Below are 15,462 nucleotides of genomic sequence, written 5' to 3'. Positions count from 1 at the left end.
ATCTATATAACTAGCCTCACAGACATAGGCCACTCGAGCTAGTGGTGTCGTGAGATGACCGGTGAGTTTTATAGATGGAAGGTTGAACTTAAATGTTCTTAATGTTCGCGGAACACCTACGGTGAATGTGAAGGGATGGCCTCCTTCTATGAGTGATGGGATATCTCTCTAGAGCGTTCACTAAGAGTCCCAAGATGAGCGGCTGTGTTATCGAGGAATTGCTCAAGCTCTTAAGGTAAAGTGCGTGTTGTCGGGTTACTTTAATAATCTAGGAGTTCAATCCTTTGGACACTCTCTAGACCGTTAAACACCCCACTCCACTATGTGTTAGTTCAAACCTTTGGATACTAACATTTAAGTACTAAGCCTATTATTTACTGCTCAGTTCTCTAAGTCTTGCATTAGTGGGGGAATGTTGGTCGTAATGCAAAGATACTATGTTGATGAAGATCAGTTAATGTCACAGCCAAGGTGTGGCTTGTCTGTTGAGCCGCGGGGAGGCCGTGGGATTAACTGTTGTGAAGGAAGAAATTAAACCCAGTAATTCGTGTCTCCTCAAATTGTACAAAGTCAGAGTTTGTAAATTACAAGACTCTTACCTCACTTTCTTTTGTCCTCTTCTAATTCTTTATTAAAGGAATTAGGATAAGAATTCCACATCTTTTCTTAATTAAAAGTCAGTAATTGGCAATTTGACGGGTGTATGGGTGCTCGACACTTCCGTCTAAACATATACACAATACACGAGATTACCCAAAAAACACAAAATACACAAAACACCAAAAACACAAACCCTAAACCCTATTAGAGATCTGAGCAGTTCTTGAGCAGTTTCACTTTCTAAGTTCGGGTGCACGAATTTAGAGGAGGATTGTGTTAACCTTGGGGGGCGTTCGTCACTTGAGAGCCTGTACCGGTAGTGGCGAAATTCGCTTCTAAGTCAGTGGCCTTCATACCACGGCACAATCATTGTAATCCGGAGATTATCAATCAAGTAAAGTTATTAAATTTCTCTTATTTATTTGATTTCAATAACGTTATATTTCTTACAGGATATTTGTTTCCTGTGTTTAATTCAATTAAGTTGTTGGTTGTTTGTTATGAATTATGTATTATATCTTTAAATAACACTTTTATAATAATAAGATGCTAAGAAACGCAAATGGCATCAATTAAATGTAAACACATGTTTGAGTTTGAAATCGAGCTCAATTCAAGCTGAATTCGAGTTTGAAATCGAGCTTGAATTTGAGTTCGATTCGAGTTCGAGTTCGAGTCCGAGTTGAGTTTGAATTTTGGTTTTCGAGTTCGGTTCGAGCTTGAATTTTTGAGTTTTCGAGCTAGTCGAGTTGCACCTCCATCATTCGAGTTCGAGTCGAGTTTAGCAAAACTCGAACTCGACTCGCTCATAAGCATGCCTATATGCTTTTCAAGTGTTCACCCGAATTTTTTAGCTAATTCAAAATAAATATTTGTGAGGGTGTATGGATACTCACAGTAGAACATAAACTCGACCAAATCCTGCCTAACCCATGACTCCATGACACCCTCGATTCAAAAGGTCTTGTGTGCACAAGGTGTACAATAAATTTATTGTACACCAAGATAACTTTTACCCATGTTTTCGTAACTTTAATCTAGTTTTGATTAACTTTTATATTAGTAAAAAAAGTGTTGATAGAAATGATTAAATTATTACTTTTATACATTATTAGTGGTTTTGAATAAATATATTTTTACTGAAATGAAAAAATTTATCACTGAAATAAATAACTTTTACATATATAAGCTTAACTTTTAAACATTTTGAGTTAACTTTTACTCCGGTGTACAATATTTTTATTGTACCCCTTTGTAAATAAGAATTTGTGCCCTCGATTTCGCCTGCCTCTTCTCTAATCATGATTTATTAGGTGGAGCGCTAAAAAAAGACAATTTTACAAAAGATCACCTCACGTGCAAACTTGTGCAGATCACGTGGGAGACACTCGGTCAGCAATGGACTTCGAGCTCCAGCTGTCTTAAAGCATCAACTCCCCCTAAAATCCTAAATCCCTAATTAATTACTCTAATTAATCTCAAACCAAAAAGAAAAGATAAAAAATGGTAAAAAAATAATCCTGACCGTCCAAATCTCACTCAATAAGCAAACATACACAGTCTTCCATTTCCCCAATCCCCTTTCCTCCAAACCCTCCGCAGCTCCAACCCTTATCCCTCTTCTCATCTCTCTCCAAACTCTCTCTCCAATTTCCATCATAAATTCAACAACCCCATCAATTAATTCTAAGTTGGAGAGAGGAAGAGAGAGAGAAGGGGTAAAACTCTAAAGGGTTTTCGAATTTTGCAGCAAAAACATGGATTCAGATCAAGGAAAGCTGTTTGTAGGTGGGATTTCATGGGAAACATCCGAAGAAAAGCTCAAAGAATATTTTGGGCAATATGGTGATGTTTTTCAGGCTAATATTATGAGAGATAAAGCTACTGGTAGACCTAGAGGTTTTGGGTTTGTTCTCTTTTCAGATCCTTCTGTTATTGATCGTGTTCTTCAGGAGAAACACACCATTGATGGCCGACCTGTAAGACCCACTGTATTTTTTTTTGATTAATTTTGCTTTTCATTGATTTGGGGTGTTATTTATTGTTTTGAATTTAATGGATATTTAAGGGCTTTATGATATTTTGTTGTTTTTGGATTGGGTGTCATACTGTCATGTTGTTGAATTTGTATTGAAGTTGCTAGATTTAGGTTCAAGGTTGAAATTGTGGTGGTGTTGTAGTTTTTGGTAATGAAACTTTATGTTATGATTTCATGTTTGATTGACATTTCGTTGTTTTAATGTATTATGAATATGGTGATGATTTCTTTTAGTTGTTTCCTTTGTATAAGTTTGTGGGGAATTCCTTTTTGTTTAAATCCAGGTTGAGGCAAAGCTGGCAATGTCGAGAGAAGAGCAGCAGAACTCAGGAAGAGGTGGAAACAGCAATGGTGGTAGGAGCGGAGGTGGAGGGGGAAACTTCAGGACTAAGAAGATTTTTGTTGGGGGGTTGCCTCCTACAGTAACTGATGAGAGCTTTCGGGAGTATTTTGAGAACTTTGGTAGTGTTACTGATGTAGTTATAATGTATGATCAGAATACACGGAGACCTAGAGGTTTTGGATTCATTTCTTTTGACAGTGAGGATGCAGTAGATAGAGTTTTACAGACCACCTTTCATGATTTGAGTGGTAAACAAGTTGAGGTGAAGCGTGCTTTACCCAAGGATGCGAACCCTGGTATGGGTAGTCGTGGCAGTGGTGGTGGTGGTTATAATTCTGGTGGTGGTCAGAATGCTTATGACGGTAGAATGGAATCTAATAGATATATGCAGCCTCAGACTGCTGGAGGTGGATTTCCATCTTATGGTTCGTCTGGATATGGTGCAGCTGGTTATGGATACGGGCCTGCCAGTGGTGGTATGGGCTATGGTGGGTATGGCGGATATGGGGGTGCTAATCCTGGATATGGTGGTCCTGCAAGTGCTGCTTATGGAAACCCTAACCTTTCGAGTGCCCAAAGGAGTTCTTGGAATGCACAGGCTGCCTCTGGTTATGGTGCAGCTGGGTATGGAAGTGCCGGTCCTTGGGCTGCTGCTGGTGCAGGAAGCGGTGGACCTACTGGTCAATCTCCTAGTGGTGCCTCTGGTGGGTATGGATATGGTAATTATGGTGGTGGAGATGGATATGGTAGTGTAGGAAATCGTGCAGGAGGTGCCCCTGGTAGCAATGCCTCTGCCGGTGGTGGAGAGATGCAAGGGGGTTATGGTGATTCAAATGGTCATGGAGGATACGGGGCTGGAGGTTATGGATCTCAGTCAAATGGACCTCAAATGGGTTATGGTGGCGGATATGGTGGGGCTCGATAAGTGCAGTAACTGTGATCTACTGATCTGCTCCGAGCTGAGTCATCGATGACCACAGAAGCTCGTCCTTCCAAGTGGCTAAGGGGATTGCTTGTTTGGATTTCAAGCATGCTGTTGGACTGGTTGGCTTGCTTTTTCCCCAGTAGTTTGCACTTTGCAGTAGTTATCTTGCTTTGCTAGCCTTTTAATAATGATTAGATTTTGGAGCACTAGTTGCTTCTTTTTCACTATGTCAATTTGAGTGTAGTTTGTTATCTATCTGGTGTGTTGTTTTTATGTTTATTCGCTGTTACTACTGCTCTACTATTACTTCCATAGTGTTTAAGCTGTAAAAGCTTACTTCGTATTATGTCTGTCTATTTGGTTGATATCTTGTTTGCACTTAACTGAGTTGTTTGTTCCTTTTACTAGCCCGAATGAATCTTTGGTCAGCAGGAAAACTTATGTGCATTTGAACAAGCATGAATCTGTTGTAGTTACCTTGTGTTTACATGTGAAGTAGAAATGACAAGGATATAATCAAGCTTCTCATACTGGTAGAGATTGGAGCTGTAGACAAGTTGGGTTGATCAGTTCGTAATGGATAGAGATAACGTAGTGGTAGTTGAAGCTTTAACGCATGGCATAATCATTTTCTCCGTGCATTTGCCCTTGTGTTGTACAGGAGAGCTGCTCGAGTTTTGAAGTGAGGGGGGCTATGCTATACACAGCTAAATGCAACTTTGCGATGGGACCATTAACACATCCAATCGGTTTTCTGATGAGAGATTGCATTGTGTGGGACTGATCAACCCAAGCACCTTCTCTTCGGTTCTAATCTTCTATCAAGTTGTTTAAGAGCTGATGGGAACTTGTAACTTGGTCTCTATCCGGGTATGTCGAGTTCAATTAAGGATATTTTCTTCCCTGGTTAGGAAATTTAGACAAAATAAGTTTAGATTGTCATAATGGAATAGAAAGACTAATGTTCTAGACAAGTATGGTTTATCATTTATGGCTGATTGTGGCAGTCGAAGTAGCCTACAACTTTTTCTAACCGAAGTAGTGTTTTCATAGTAGTTCCATTCCATAGAGGTTACTTCTTCTTAGTCTCCTGACTCCTGAGGATGATTAGTGATTTAAGCTCACTGTATTTCCACGGTGTTTCGAACGGAGTATCATATATGATATATATATCACTGAGATTACATTATTTTCTTAATGTTATGTAGTTGATTCTTCGTAGTTAGTTGGTGAAATCATGCCTCATAATTAGATCCCCTTTGTTTGGTTTATTGATAGATGTTTGGTTTGGTTCTCTCCTTTAGAGATCTTAGAAGACTACATAATAGCAGTTGATGTGCGGAGATTCGACCGTGTTACCATGGTCTGGTAGATGAGGTAATGGGTTTTGAAGCTTATCATTCAGTTTTTTGCCCCTTCTTTTTGACAGAGTGCAAACTTTTATGGATTTGTAGGATATTTATAGTCAATTAGTCCCATAGACTAGTAGTCTGAATAAGTCAACTTAGTGTAATGTACGAGATTTTTGCACGGCATAGTAGCTTGAGGATTACGACTATGTTTTAGTCACTGTCAACATAATGATTCTGATAAACGTCAAGTTTACTAGTATAGTAGTATATCATTGATCAAGCTGACTAAATGTAAACTGATAGACAAGTTTACTACTAGTAGGCCTGGTTATTGAACAGGGTAGTCCAATGGATATAGGGTTAGGGTCAAGTTAATAGGGCTTTTATTGGTCAGGACTCTTATTGGACATGGCCTTTATTGGACAGGGTCATTATAGGATCAAACTTATACTACAATTATTTTGAAAATTAAAATAGTAATGATACAAAAAATTACTTGTATAGCTTCGTATTCACTTGTACTTGCACATGGCTCTTTTGTTTTTCATTTTTCATTGCTCGTTTATTGACCCGCCCACTAATGACCCGTTATTGACCCGCAACCCGCTTTTGACCTGCCCATTATCGACCCGCTAAAAATGACCCTTTTAATACCCGACCCTCTTTTGACCCGCCCCGACCCTGACCCGACCCGCCCGATAACCAGGTCTAACTACTAGTATATCACTTTCAACATGTGACGTGGGGTTGGGTTTGTTTCGTTAATCATATTTAGGTATCTTATAATGTAATTTACATAGTTCCAAGGTTCTTTTGTCGCCTTAGAATTCATTGTATGATTGAGATGCAACAAAATCATATGACGTGATAGCAACTACTCTTCCCTTTAATTTCATTCTTAAAAACTGCCGTCATTGTCGCAGATGAATGTTGCAGTATAAGTAGCTAACTCATAATTACAGGGTTTACTTACCGGGGGAGCATTCTTCATTTTCTTGACATGGTTAACGGTTTAGTTTACGCTTAGGAAGGCCTCAAGGGTATCGAATTATCGGTCACTGGATTAGACGTATGCACGGATATTTTAAATTTATTATTTTATCATTTTTTAATAAAATATTTAACTAACAAAAAATTGTTCAAAAAGAAAGTACTACGGAATATAAAATATCTTGACAGAATTTCATAAATAAGGAGTATTATTTTTAGAGAAATAAAATTACAACCAAAAATTTATACTAAAAACAAAATAAATAAGAAATGATAATATTTTAATCAAATGTACATAATCTTTTTCAACAAAAAATATAGAAAAAATAATTGAAAGAAAGACAAAATGTTTTGGCGGGAATTTTTTTCACCAGGAAGTGACATGTGTAATTCCTGGTGTCTGTTTTAGTATACAGTAATAGATTTTAGCATTTACAATCAATGACAACAATACCATACCAGATGAACATAACAAAATACACTGCATTCTCTGCAAAAAAATTTATATGCCATTATCAACAGATTTAAGATCAGTTTTTGACATCCAAACGATCAACTTAGGCCATCATAATCAGATTAATCAATGGAAAAAATATAGAATGCCAGAAATCGTGGCAATAACGATTGAAAAATAAACCAAAAATTGCTGCCAACAATCAACAGGTAGATCAGCTGAATACTTCTCCAGCGTTTAATTAGCTGAGGGTGTGCTTGCGAATGGGTCACCAAATGCAGCTAGATTTCCAGGCCGTGAAAAAACAATCTGTGTTACACCAGACCTCGAGTAAGTAATACTGATACACTGTCAATGAAACATCAAGAAAAGAGACGCAGATTTTGCAAAGAGTACCTGGTAATTTCCTAGTGTCCGTGTCTTGAATCCTGCTGCACAATAGTCAAAGTAGTACTCCCACGTTCTGATAAACTTCTCATCAAATCCGAGTGAAACAATTTTGCTGCAGATTCAGAAATAGCAGTAAATCAGCAGTATTATCCAAAGGTGCGAGCTGACTGATGAACTGATTAACCAACTAACCTCTGATGCTCCAAGAAGTTTTTCCTCCAACATCTGAGTGTTTTATAGTAGTGTATCCCAATATTTTCTATGTGTTCAACACTGCAAAAAGCAACCCAATAGTAAATTTCTCAAAATAACTCGCGTGTTTTATATTTCGTATTTCACTTGCACGTACCAAAGTCTGGACGTAGCAGTCATTGCTGATGTTACTCGGCTCAAGCAAGGTAGGCATCCGCCTGGGAAAATGTATTCCTTAATGAAATCTGAGCTTCTTCTGTACTCATCATATCGCTCATCCGGTATTGATATAAACTGAAGAGGAAACAATTACAACTCTTAGCATGATACATGAAAAACCAGGAAGTCTGATCGGATTGCAGAGTTAGCTTTTTTTTGACATTACCTGAAGGACAAGAACACCATTAACTGCTAAGATGGAATCACAACAATGGAAAAACTCCTCCATGAATTCATGCCCTACAGCTTCAAGCATCTCACTGTGCAATAAAACAGCGAATCAGAACTTTTCAGGGGAAAAAAAGAGAAAAGAAAAAGAGCTTAAGGTCTCACCAGGAGATAATTCTATCATATTTGTGGGCGTCTGGTAATTGTCGATAATCACAGAGAAGAAACCTTATGCGATCCTGTGAAAATTTCACGTTAGATTGAAGCAGAAGCACTGTGTTTTATGTAAAGAGTTAAAGATACATTCCCAACTAAATTACCTGCAAACCAGCCTCTTTTACCCTTTGCTCTGCATATGTCAGTTGTTCTTCAGAAAGTGTAATGCCAGTATATCTGCATCCAGTTCGCTTCACAACTTCGATAGCAAGGCTACCCCAACCACACCCAATCTCAAGCACTTCATGATGTTTCTCTACCCTGGCCTACGTTAATTTACAGGTAAACCTTAGCCGGTTGGGGTCACAGTGAACTAGTTATGACTTATGAGAATGCAAGAAACAGGGAAAATTACCTTTTCGAGTAAAAGAGAGATTTTCCTCATCTGTGCATCTTTCAAGTCTTCATTTGCAGACTGTAAATTATTGAGTATTATGGGAAAAGAACAGTTGAAAACCGGACATGTTAACTAGATAGTTTATGTTTTGATGCTTAAAAACATAGAATACCTCAAAGATGGCACAGGAGTAAGTCATTGTCTCATCCAAAAAGAGGGAAAACATGTCATTACTCTGTAGTTGAAAAATTGACGCAAAAACATCAGAAGAAGCCAGATATATACATGCATACTAAACAGAATAGCATTGAAATCTGTTCAACAGGTTAGCCAACTACTCATACCAAATCGTAATGGCGAGAAATATTTCTGCGAGCTTGAGTAAGTGTATTTTGCCTAGAAACATGATGGTAGAAATATTTTGCAGAGGCAATACCAGCAGTAAAAAGCATTGGTGTCCACCAACCCCTGAACAAAGTTGAAACAAAGTTGATATTTAAGTGATATTTTCAAGGAATTGGTTATGCTATCATTTTAAGCAGAATATACCTCTTCTTGTTAGTCTGTGAAGCAGAAGCTAAATCTCTGTTGGCGATAAAGATCTGCATAAGAAATTTTCCAAGCAAGAACTTAGAAGGAACTCGCTAATAGTATTATCTGGACAGTTGAACAAAAAGCATCCTAATTTACCATGAAAAGATTCATAAGACCTTCATTTTTATCAACAAAGGAAAAGTCTCCATTAATATATGCATCTGCAAGGCCTAAGTCTGCCTGTGTAGCAACCTGCAACAAGATATCTGAGCTCATCAGTTCTATAGATAGCTACTTTCTCTGTCCTAGTTGAAATTTAACATTTGCCAGTTTGAATATGTCCCAGTTGGAAGTTAAAAGTACTTTTAGTAAGTAGTTCGTCTAAGGCAGTGGGACGGAGGGAGTAATATAGAAGAGATCGCATAGCACAAGAAAATCAAGAAGCAGACCTTCCAGTAAAACTGAGGGCTGTGAACTCTTATTGCGACTTTCAGAGGACAGCTTTTGCTCGAGCCCTCGAATGTCAGAATAGTGCCACCCTCCTCCAATAAACTGTTGTATTTCAAAGAAAAGGTTATATTTGAAAAGAAACAAGTAATAAGCATTTCAGAGCTCAGATTTATGGTGACATTCAACCTCAACAAGAGTTGGTAAGTGAGTATGATGTTGTCATAGTAAGTTAGATGAATGCCAAATAGAAAGAAAACTGTAAAACTGAGGTGTATTTGTGTCTGAAATGGGAACTGAGCTTACGTCAAACAACCAGCAGTAATAAATCCCCTGAGGAATCTCGTTACAAAAAGACAGGCTGCTGCTTCTGTCAGAGAAGGCACCATCTGTTTCGGGTTTGATAGGATGTTGAAGCTTTTTCCAAGCACACCTTGTGCAGCAACCATGCCTGCCTGAAAAATAACAACTAAAACATCTTCAGAAACTCAACTAGTTCACCTATCACCTATGTACACTAAGAACAACATAGAGCATATTATGTACTGTAGAGGGATCTGCCGGTGCTGTATTAGGTTTTGCTACTTGTTCTAAATCTTTTCATGTTGAATACAGAAATTCTTATAAAAGAAAACAGAGAGATTTATACCTTCAACCCATCCTCATGGAAGCCATAACCTGAAGTAAGGGAAAGGAAACTTTAAGTACAACTGACTTGAAATGTAAACAAGTACATATCCTTACTCTTAGAGTCCTAACCAGTCTGAGCAGTGAAAGGAGTCAAATACTGTTTTCCGAGACTGACAAGGAAAAGTATCGAATTTGAACTTATTTTGTTGTTAATTGATACTCGAAATGGAAGCAAATCAATTATGGTCTTCTGTTTTATGGTTACAGAAAAAAGGCGACTGCATCAAGAGAAGCATGCATTACACTCAGTATTATTCTACAATCTAATAATTGAGCTATACCTTGATATGCTCCACAAAACCATATCCCTCTTTTTCCTTGAATATTTCCAAGGTCAAGGGAAGCCTTTGTTGCCGCGACAGAGGGTACAGGATGACCAGTTCTCCATTTAAGCAACATGTTTTCTGGTTGATGAGGTGGATTAAGAGTCACAAGGAAAGGAAGACTGGTATCCTCAATATTCTGCATACACAAAAACCAAGGAATCATTTGGGTATAGTCACAAAAATGAATGAATTATACAAAGATCATTACAAAATGAACCCACTCAAATATCTGATAGAGAGAACATGCACCTGCAGTACATTTAGCCAGTATGTTAAACACAGTCTGTTGTCTATGCTCCCCAGGAAATTCCACGCACTCCACGCTGCTGGATTTTGGGGCATGAAACTTTTATCACGATGGAGATATATATCGCTGTCAACATGAAGTACAAAGGCATTGATTTCAATAAGTAAATACAGGAAACATCAGCTTCAACATCTTATGGTCCACACTTCAGAGAAAGGAGCACGATCACAAGCAGTGTCATTCATCTGGTAAAGAGAAGGAGCTGAACCTGTATATGTATTGGAAAGCGCCAAGTATAGTTGTTTCATCATATGTTGCTTGTTTTCCTAGTATTCTTATGGCGTCTGGTGCATGGGAAGCTATAATGCATCCATCATATCTATCTTCTGAACCATCATTACACGACAAGGTACAACCTGCAAAAGTGTTGATCCATGAATTTAGAATACAGGCTTCCTTAATTACCATCAATTCTCAAGTAACAATATAAGGATGATACCATGAGCTTGATCTACTGTTGTTTGTATGAAATGCAACCTCCAGTCATACAGACAAGTATTAAGCAAGCTGGTTTTGTTCATTTCAAAACTTTAGAGCTTGTATATTCATATCTAGATCGACTAGACGGCCATAAACAACTCACCTTCATCACTAGTTGAAACAGAATGCACTTCACAGCTGGTTTTTATTTGAACTCCTCTAACCTCCAACTCCTCCCTAACCTGTAAGATACCATTTATAGCAGACAAGGGATAAGTAATTATAAGAACTACAATAGAAGTTACATCTTTGCTTATTGAACAGAAAGCTAGAATGAGACCTTATTTACATAACAATGTGAGCGCCCTTTCACAGTAAGCCATTGTGGACGGCCAAAAATCTGTCAGAAACCAATGTTCAACAACTGATCAGTTTAATCTGAAAGGCACGGAAGAATACATAGCTACAACACAAATGGTGGGTGAAATGAACCTGAAGTAGATGATGATTGCGACAAAAGGAAAATATGGAGAAAGCAGAAAAGTTCATCACTGTGTTTGAAGGGCAAGACCAGATTGAAGCACACATTGGAACCTACAAATGTTTAGCTTTGTTCATCAAGTTTAACATGCTGAATACAAAATTATTATGAGCATATTTTATTTACAGAATTACAGACAGAAACAATTGATGAAAAGTTTTGTGAATCTTACTAGATAAGCCTTCTGAAATAACTCAGAGTAACCTCTTGATGTGATAAAATGGCCTAGAGTTTCAGTATGATCCATGTCCGGGTTATTTTCAAGCTCTTCAAGGTACCTTAAAGAGAGTTGTCAATGCCATAAGTGGAAAAGACTTTAAGGTCATGTTCTTTTCCCAACAGAACCGAAATGATGCTGAATAATACTGATTTTTACTGATTATAACTGATTTTGTATTGATTAAAACTCATTTTACTGATCAATTGCCAAACAAGGCCGCATATATCCATTCATATTCCTCTTAACAAGCATACAGACTGAAGTCAGATTGAAAAGATACAATGACTTACATTGTCACTTCAGTTTTGAACTTGATGATTTCTTGGATCATTTTCCAGAAGTATGGATTAACTGCATTAGTTTTCTGTGCAAACAAACCACTCAATCCATTTCGACTTCCCCATTCACATCCGCGGCCTTCATCTAAACTCACAGAAAATGACATATCAGAGCTCTCCATTTCAATGCCAAGGCTTTCAAAGAGCTCCATCATATTTGGATATGTAACCTGCTCATTCATCACATTATTTCAGCAATTAGATAATGGGACAGGAGCCGTTGTAACTTGTAGGAAGTCATATAGCGAAACTTTAGTCTTCTTCATCAAGTAGGAAACACTGAGGTCTGCATTGAAGTTTGAGTCTCACATCGAAGAAATATAACTCGGAGTGAGCTAATCCTATTGCTTGATTTTTAGAATCCAACCTCACTTGTGCTATGTTCTTACTCTTCTTAGTTTCCTATAAGAACATTGGTCTTTGTAAGAAATAACTCTACTAATTTCATAACTACAAATTTTTGTAAAAGACTGTCTCGCTTAGGTTTTTTTTTTTGGTACGGATGAGCCATAAGAGCAATATAAATTATAAATGGGGTGAGGGGATTCGAACCTGAGACCTATCGAACACAGGCCCTCAGTCTTAACCACTAGGCCAAGACATCATTAGTATATCATTAGGCATAGTCTTATAGGAAAAGGTGTTTAGCATTCAAATTAACATAACTCTAGAACTCTACTTATTATAATGAAGCTAATTTGGATTAGTTTAGTCTTCATAATCTATTAAATCATGTTAGAACTAGATGGGCCTGACTCATCTAAAATTGGGCCGAGTTTGGGCAACCAATTTGCCTTATTGGTCATGCCACTTTTTGAGTAAACTTAACTCAAATGAACTAATAAGCTTGCCACTTTTTAATTCGCTTGTCCAAATTAAGAATCTCAACCTACTAGCAGTTGATCTTGATCTACGGCGTAATAGTAAGGTCCATATGGGAACTGATTTTAACACGCTTATTTGAGTATAGCATGATTTTTTATGCTCTCACAAGGGATGTGACTAAATCAGTTTCCAGTCCAGTTCATATGTATTGTTGTGTGGTGACTTATTTTGGAGTAAGGATTCCTTTATCTGTCTCTCTCCAATCTCAAATGTCTTAACCAACTAGGAATATCCATAACAGGTCAAAACCAATAGAATCATTCATCTTACCAAGTTACCAACTTAGGAAAAAATCGCAAACATGTGAAAAAAAGGGAAAATTAAAAGAAAAGGAGTATTACCCGATTAAAGACCATAAAACCAAGATCTAAATCAATGCCATCAAAATGAACGGTTTTGGCATGTCCACCTAAATAATCTTCCTTCTCATATAACACCACATTCACTCCTGCTTTTGCAAGCTCATATGATGCTCCTAGTCCACTTATTCCTCCACCTACTACTGCAACTCTCATCTCTTCTTCTTAATTTCTCCTTTTAATATCCTACACAAATCCGAGAACACAAATTATTCATGATTAAACACAAGTAAGACATTGCCAAAGGTTGTTACATATGATAACACGCATTAATTTTGTATGCACATACCTATACCTAACAATTATTTATTAAAAAGTAACGTAGTTATCCTAGATGATAAATTTTAGAAAATTTTCTAAAGAGCCAAGGCAAGAACTTAAACATGGTTAACTATATAATTTGTAGTAGTCCAATTCATTATACTTGGTATGAATAATGGATTTAAAATTTACTTTATTAGGATAATGTATTCAAGAAAGAAAAGGAATTGAACTCGAAGAGACATCTTTAAGGGTCATTACTTTAAGTAAAAAAAAGCCACAAATTCAAGTATCATATTTCCTCAGTTCTCTTTTAGTTACAAGGTTTTATTTCGGGATATTATTTTAGTTGTAAGTCTGCAACATTTCTATTTTGAAAACTTTATCCACTTGACTTTAACCAATTATCCTTGTGCATAAACAATCCTCACTTTCTCCTAATCATATCTGAAAATGCAGGTATGAATATAATTCACTATATATTCCCTTGCATTGCAAAAATGAAGTTGAAAAAGTAAAGATTGTAAACTAAAATCAGACAGAGAAAGTATGTACTACACGTGTTTAATGACAAATTCTTATAAAAGATGGTATGACGGAAAACCAGGTCAAACAAAAATCAGAAATGCGGAAACTAATAAAAATTTAATATGACCAAATATTATACTCGGTATCGTCTTCAGTTATGTCTACAATTCTACATGTAATTGAAAACAGTAATTAGTTTCTCAAAAAAAAAAAAAAATTCAATGTCGAATATAAATTACCTTAAAAGGTTGTAATAGCTTCAGAGCATTAGCAAAATGCAGTGTGATTAATGTTGTTGAAGGATAAGAGTGGGAATCCAAATGAAGTGTTTTGTGGTGTGCAGAAATCTAAAGAATTTACACAGGAAAATGAAAGACATGGAGGGAAAAGATAAGCTTTATAGGACATTATTCTGTGCATATGGGATGGGTCTACACTACAATGTTGGGCTCTTTATATCAAGGGTCGGGCTTGTCGGGTTTGGATCGAGTATGTAGGATTCGGGCTGGACAATGTAAACTTGAAGTATTTATTGACGCCAACTTCTAGTGTCCTTTTGAGATTTTTCGCTAAAAAAAAGTGCCGGGTCAAATTTATGTCGTGTTTAACTTTATACTTCATAGGGAGTATGTCATAACTTCATATGGATGGATACTAGTCAATCAATCTCATTTCCTAGGTCTCAATTGCATTATAGGGATAATTTTGAATGGGCTTTTAGGATTTAGGATTTGTTTTGAAGACTTATCTACGACGTTTTGAAGAATGTATAACAAGGATCGAACACCAAACCTCTTTGTTAAAAGTTACACTTCTTACCATCTTAACCAACTACAACTTATGTAATATCTTTCTATATAATCCTATATATTCTTTTTACAATAAAAAATAAATTGAATAAAAGTGAATGCAAAAAAATGAATGATTACTTAATTCATAAATGTACAATTATTACTTTGATGAAAAATGATCCGACTTTGTTTAAATTTTTGGATGTGGGGTTTAATCGGGGAGGTTGTTGATCGGCCACTAATCTTATGTCACCACCGTAATTTGATGATGACACCATCTCTACGTGCACATATTTTATTAAAAAAACCCGAATAAAAGTCAAAACTCAGGGCAACGTCCGGGTTACATACTAGTTATACCTTATTTAGGGTGAACAAGTAAGAAAATTTACTTATTTTTCAAAATTTCAAAATTTTGTTAACTAGATTTTTCAAAAAAAAAAAAAAAAAAAAATGGAATTTGGATGCCAAGACTCCCGCCGGCCCCCGATGTTCCGCCCCTGCTCTAGCTCTGCCGACTGCTAGTGCAACGCCAAATCAAAGAAAAAGATACTACCTCCGTTTTGATAATAGGGACACTTTATCTTTTGA

The 15,462-nt window shown here is 36.9% G+C and overlaps 2 protein-coding genes across 5 annotated transcripts; one reads left to right on the top strand and one right to left on the bottom strand.

The window, feature by feature from the left end:
• Nucleotides 1-2,066: 2,066 nt before the first annotated feature.
• On the top strand, nt 2,067-5,095 carry LOC110788899 (heterogeneous nuclear ribonucleoprotein 1-like). Of its 2 annotated transcripts, XR_002533469.2 has the most exons (3): nt 2,143-2,579; nt 2,923-4,025; nt 4,568-5,095. XR_002533469.2 is itself a non-coding variant. In XM_021993530.2 (2 exons), exons 1-2 carry the CDS (start codon nt 2,358-2,360, stop codon nt 3,904-3,906), a joined length of 1,206 nt encoding a protein of 401 aa, XP_021849222.1. In that variant the 5' UTR covers nt 2,067-2,357; the 3' UTR covers nt 3,907-4,252. The 2 variants fall into 2 exon arrangements, 1 of the variants encoding a protein (XP_021849222.1); XM_021993530.2 differs by lacking the exon at nt 4,568-5,095 and having other exon boundaries at nt 2,067-2,579; nt 2,923-4,252.
• Nucleotides 5,096-6,711: 1,616 nt separating this feature from the next.
• On the bottom strand, nt 6,712-14,575 carry LOC110788896 (uncharacterized). Of its 3 annotated transcripts, XM_056838683.1 has the most exons (26): nt 14,320-14,575; nt 13,274-13,477; nt 12,357-12,449; nt 12,000-12,217; nt 11,662-11,767; nt 11,441-11,542; nt 11,289-11,348; nt 11,112-11,190; nt 10,737-10,884; nt 10,471-10,594; nt 10,177-10,357; nt 9,855-9,883; nt 9,512-9,660; nt 9,208-9,310; nt 8,915-9,010; nt 8,774-8,826; nt 8,569-8,692; nt 8,397-8,459; nt 8,243-8,302; nt 7,992-8,153; nt 7,837-7,910; nt 7,670-7,763; nt 7,442-7,578; nt 7,285-7,365; nt 7,099-7,204; nt 6,712-7,011 (listed from the first exon to the last, which is right to left on the bottom strand). In XM_056838683.1, the coding sequence occupies exons 2-26, from the start codon at nt 13,445-13,447 to the stop codon at nt 6,940-6,942; spliced, it is 2,688 nt and encodes an 895-aa protein (XP_056694661.1). In that variant the 5' UTR covers nt 13,448-13,477; nt 14,320-14,575; the 3' UTR covers nt 6,712-6,939. The 3 variants fall into 3 exon arrangements, with proteins under 3 accessions (XP_056694661.1, XP_021849219.1, XP_056694662.1); XM_021993527.2 differs by lacking the exon at nt 12,357-12,449 and having other exon boundaries at nt 14,320-14,571; XM_056838684.1 differs by lacking the exons at nt 12,000-12,217; nt 12,357-12,449; nt 13,274-13,477; nt 14,320-14,575 and having other exon boundaries at nt 11,441-11,556; nt 11,662-11,766.
• Between the last annotated feature and the right edge of the window lie 887 nt (nt 14,576-15,462).

The sequence above is a fragment of the Spinacia oleracea genome, chromosome 3 (genome assembly GCF_020520425.1).
Source record: "Spinacia oleracea cultivar Varoflay chromosome 3, BTI_SOV_V1, whole genome shotgun sequence".
NCBI classification, from domain to species: Eukaryota; Viridiplantae; Streptophyta; class Magnoliopsida; order Caryophyllales; family Amaranthaceae; genus Spinacia; species Spinacia oleracea.
Note: the sequence above shows the minus strand (reverse complement) of the source record. Positions and strands in the feature narration are given on the sequence as shown.

Excerpts from the sequence above, each read along its gene's own strand:
- LOC110788899 (XM_021993530.2), top strand. The coding sequence starts at position 2,358 with ATGGATTCAGATCAAGGAAAGCTGTTTGTAGGTGGGATTTCATGGGAA. Across the intron at positions 2,580-2,922 it reads ACACCATTGATGGCCGACCT|GTTGAGGCAAAGCTGGCAAT; the intron begins GTAAGACCCACT and ends GTTTAAATCCAG.
- LOC110788896 (XM_056838683.1), bottom strand. The coding sequence starts at position 13,447 with ATGAGAGTTGCAGTAGTAGGTGGAGGAATAAGTGGACTAGGAGCATCA. Across the intron at positions 9,661-9,854 it reads TCCATGAGGATGGGTTGAAG|GCAGGCATGGTTGCTGCACA; the intron begins GTATAAATCTCT and ends GTTATTTTTCAG. Across the intron at positions 8,303-8,396 it reads ACTCCTGTGCCATCTTTGAG|TCTGCAAATGAAGACTTGAA; the intron begins GTATTCTATGTT and ends AATAATTTACAG.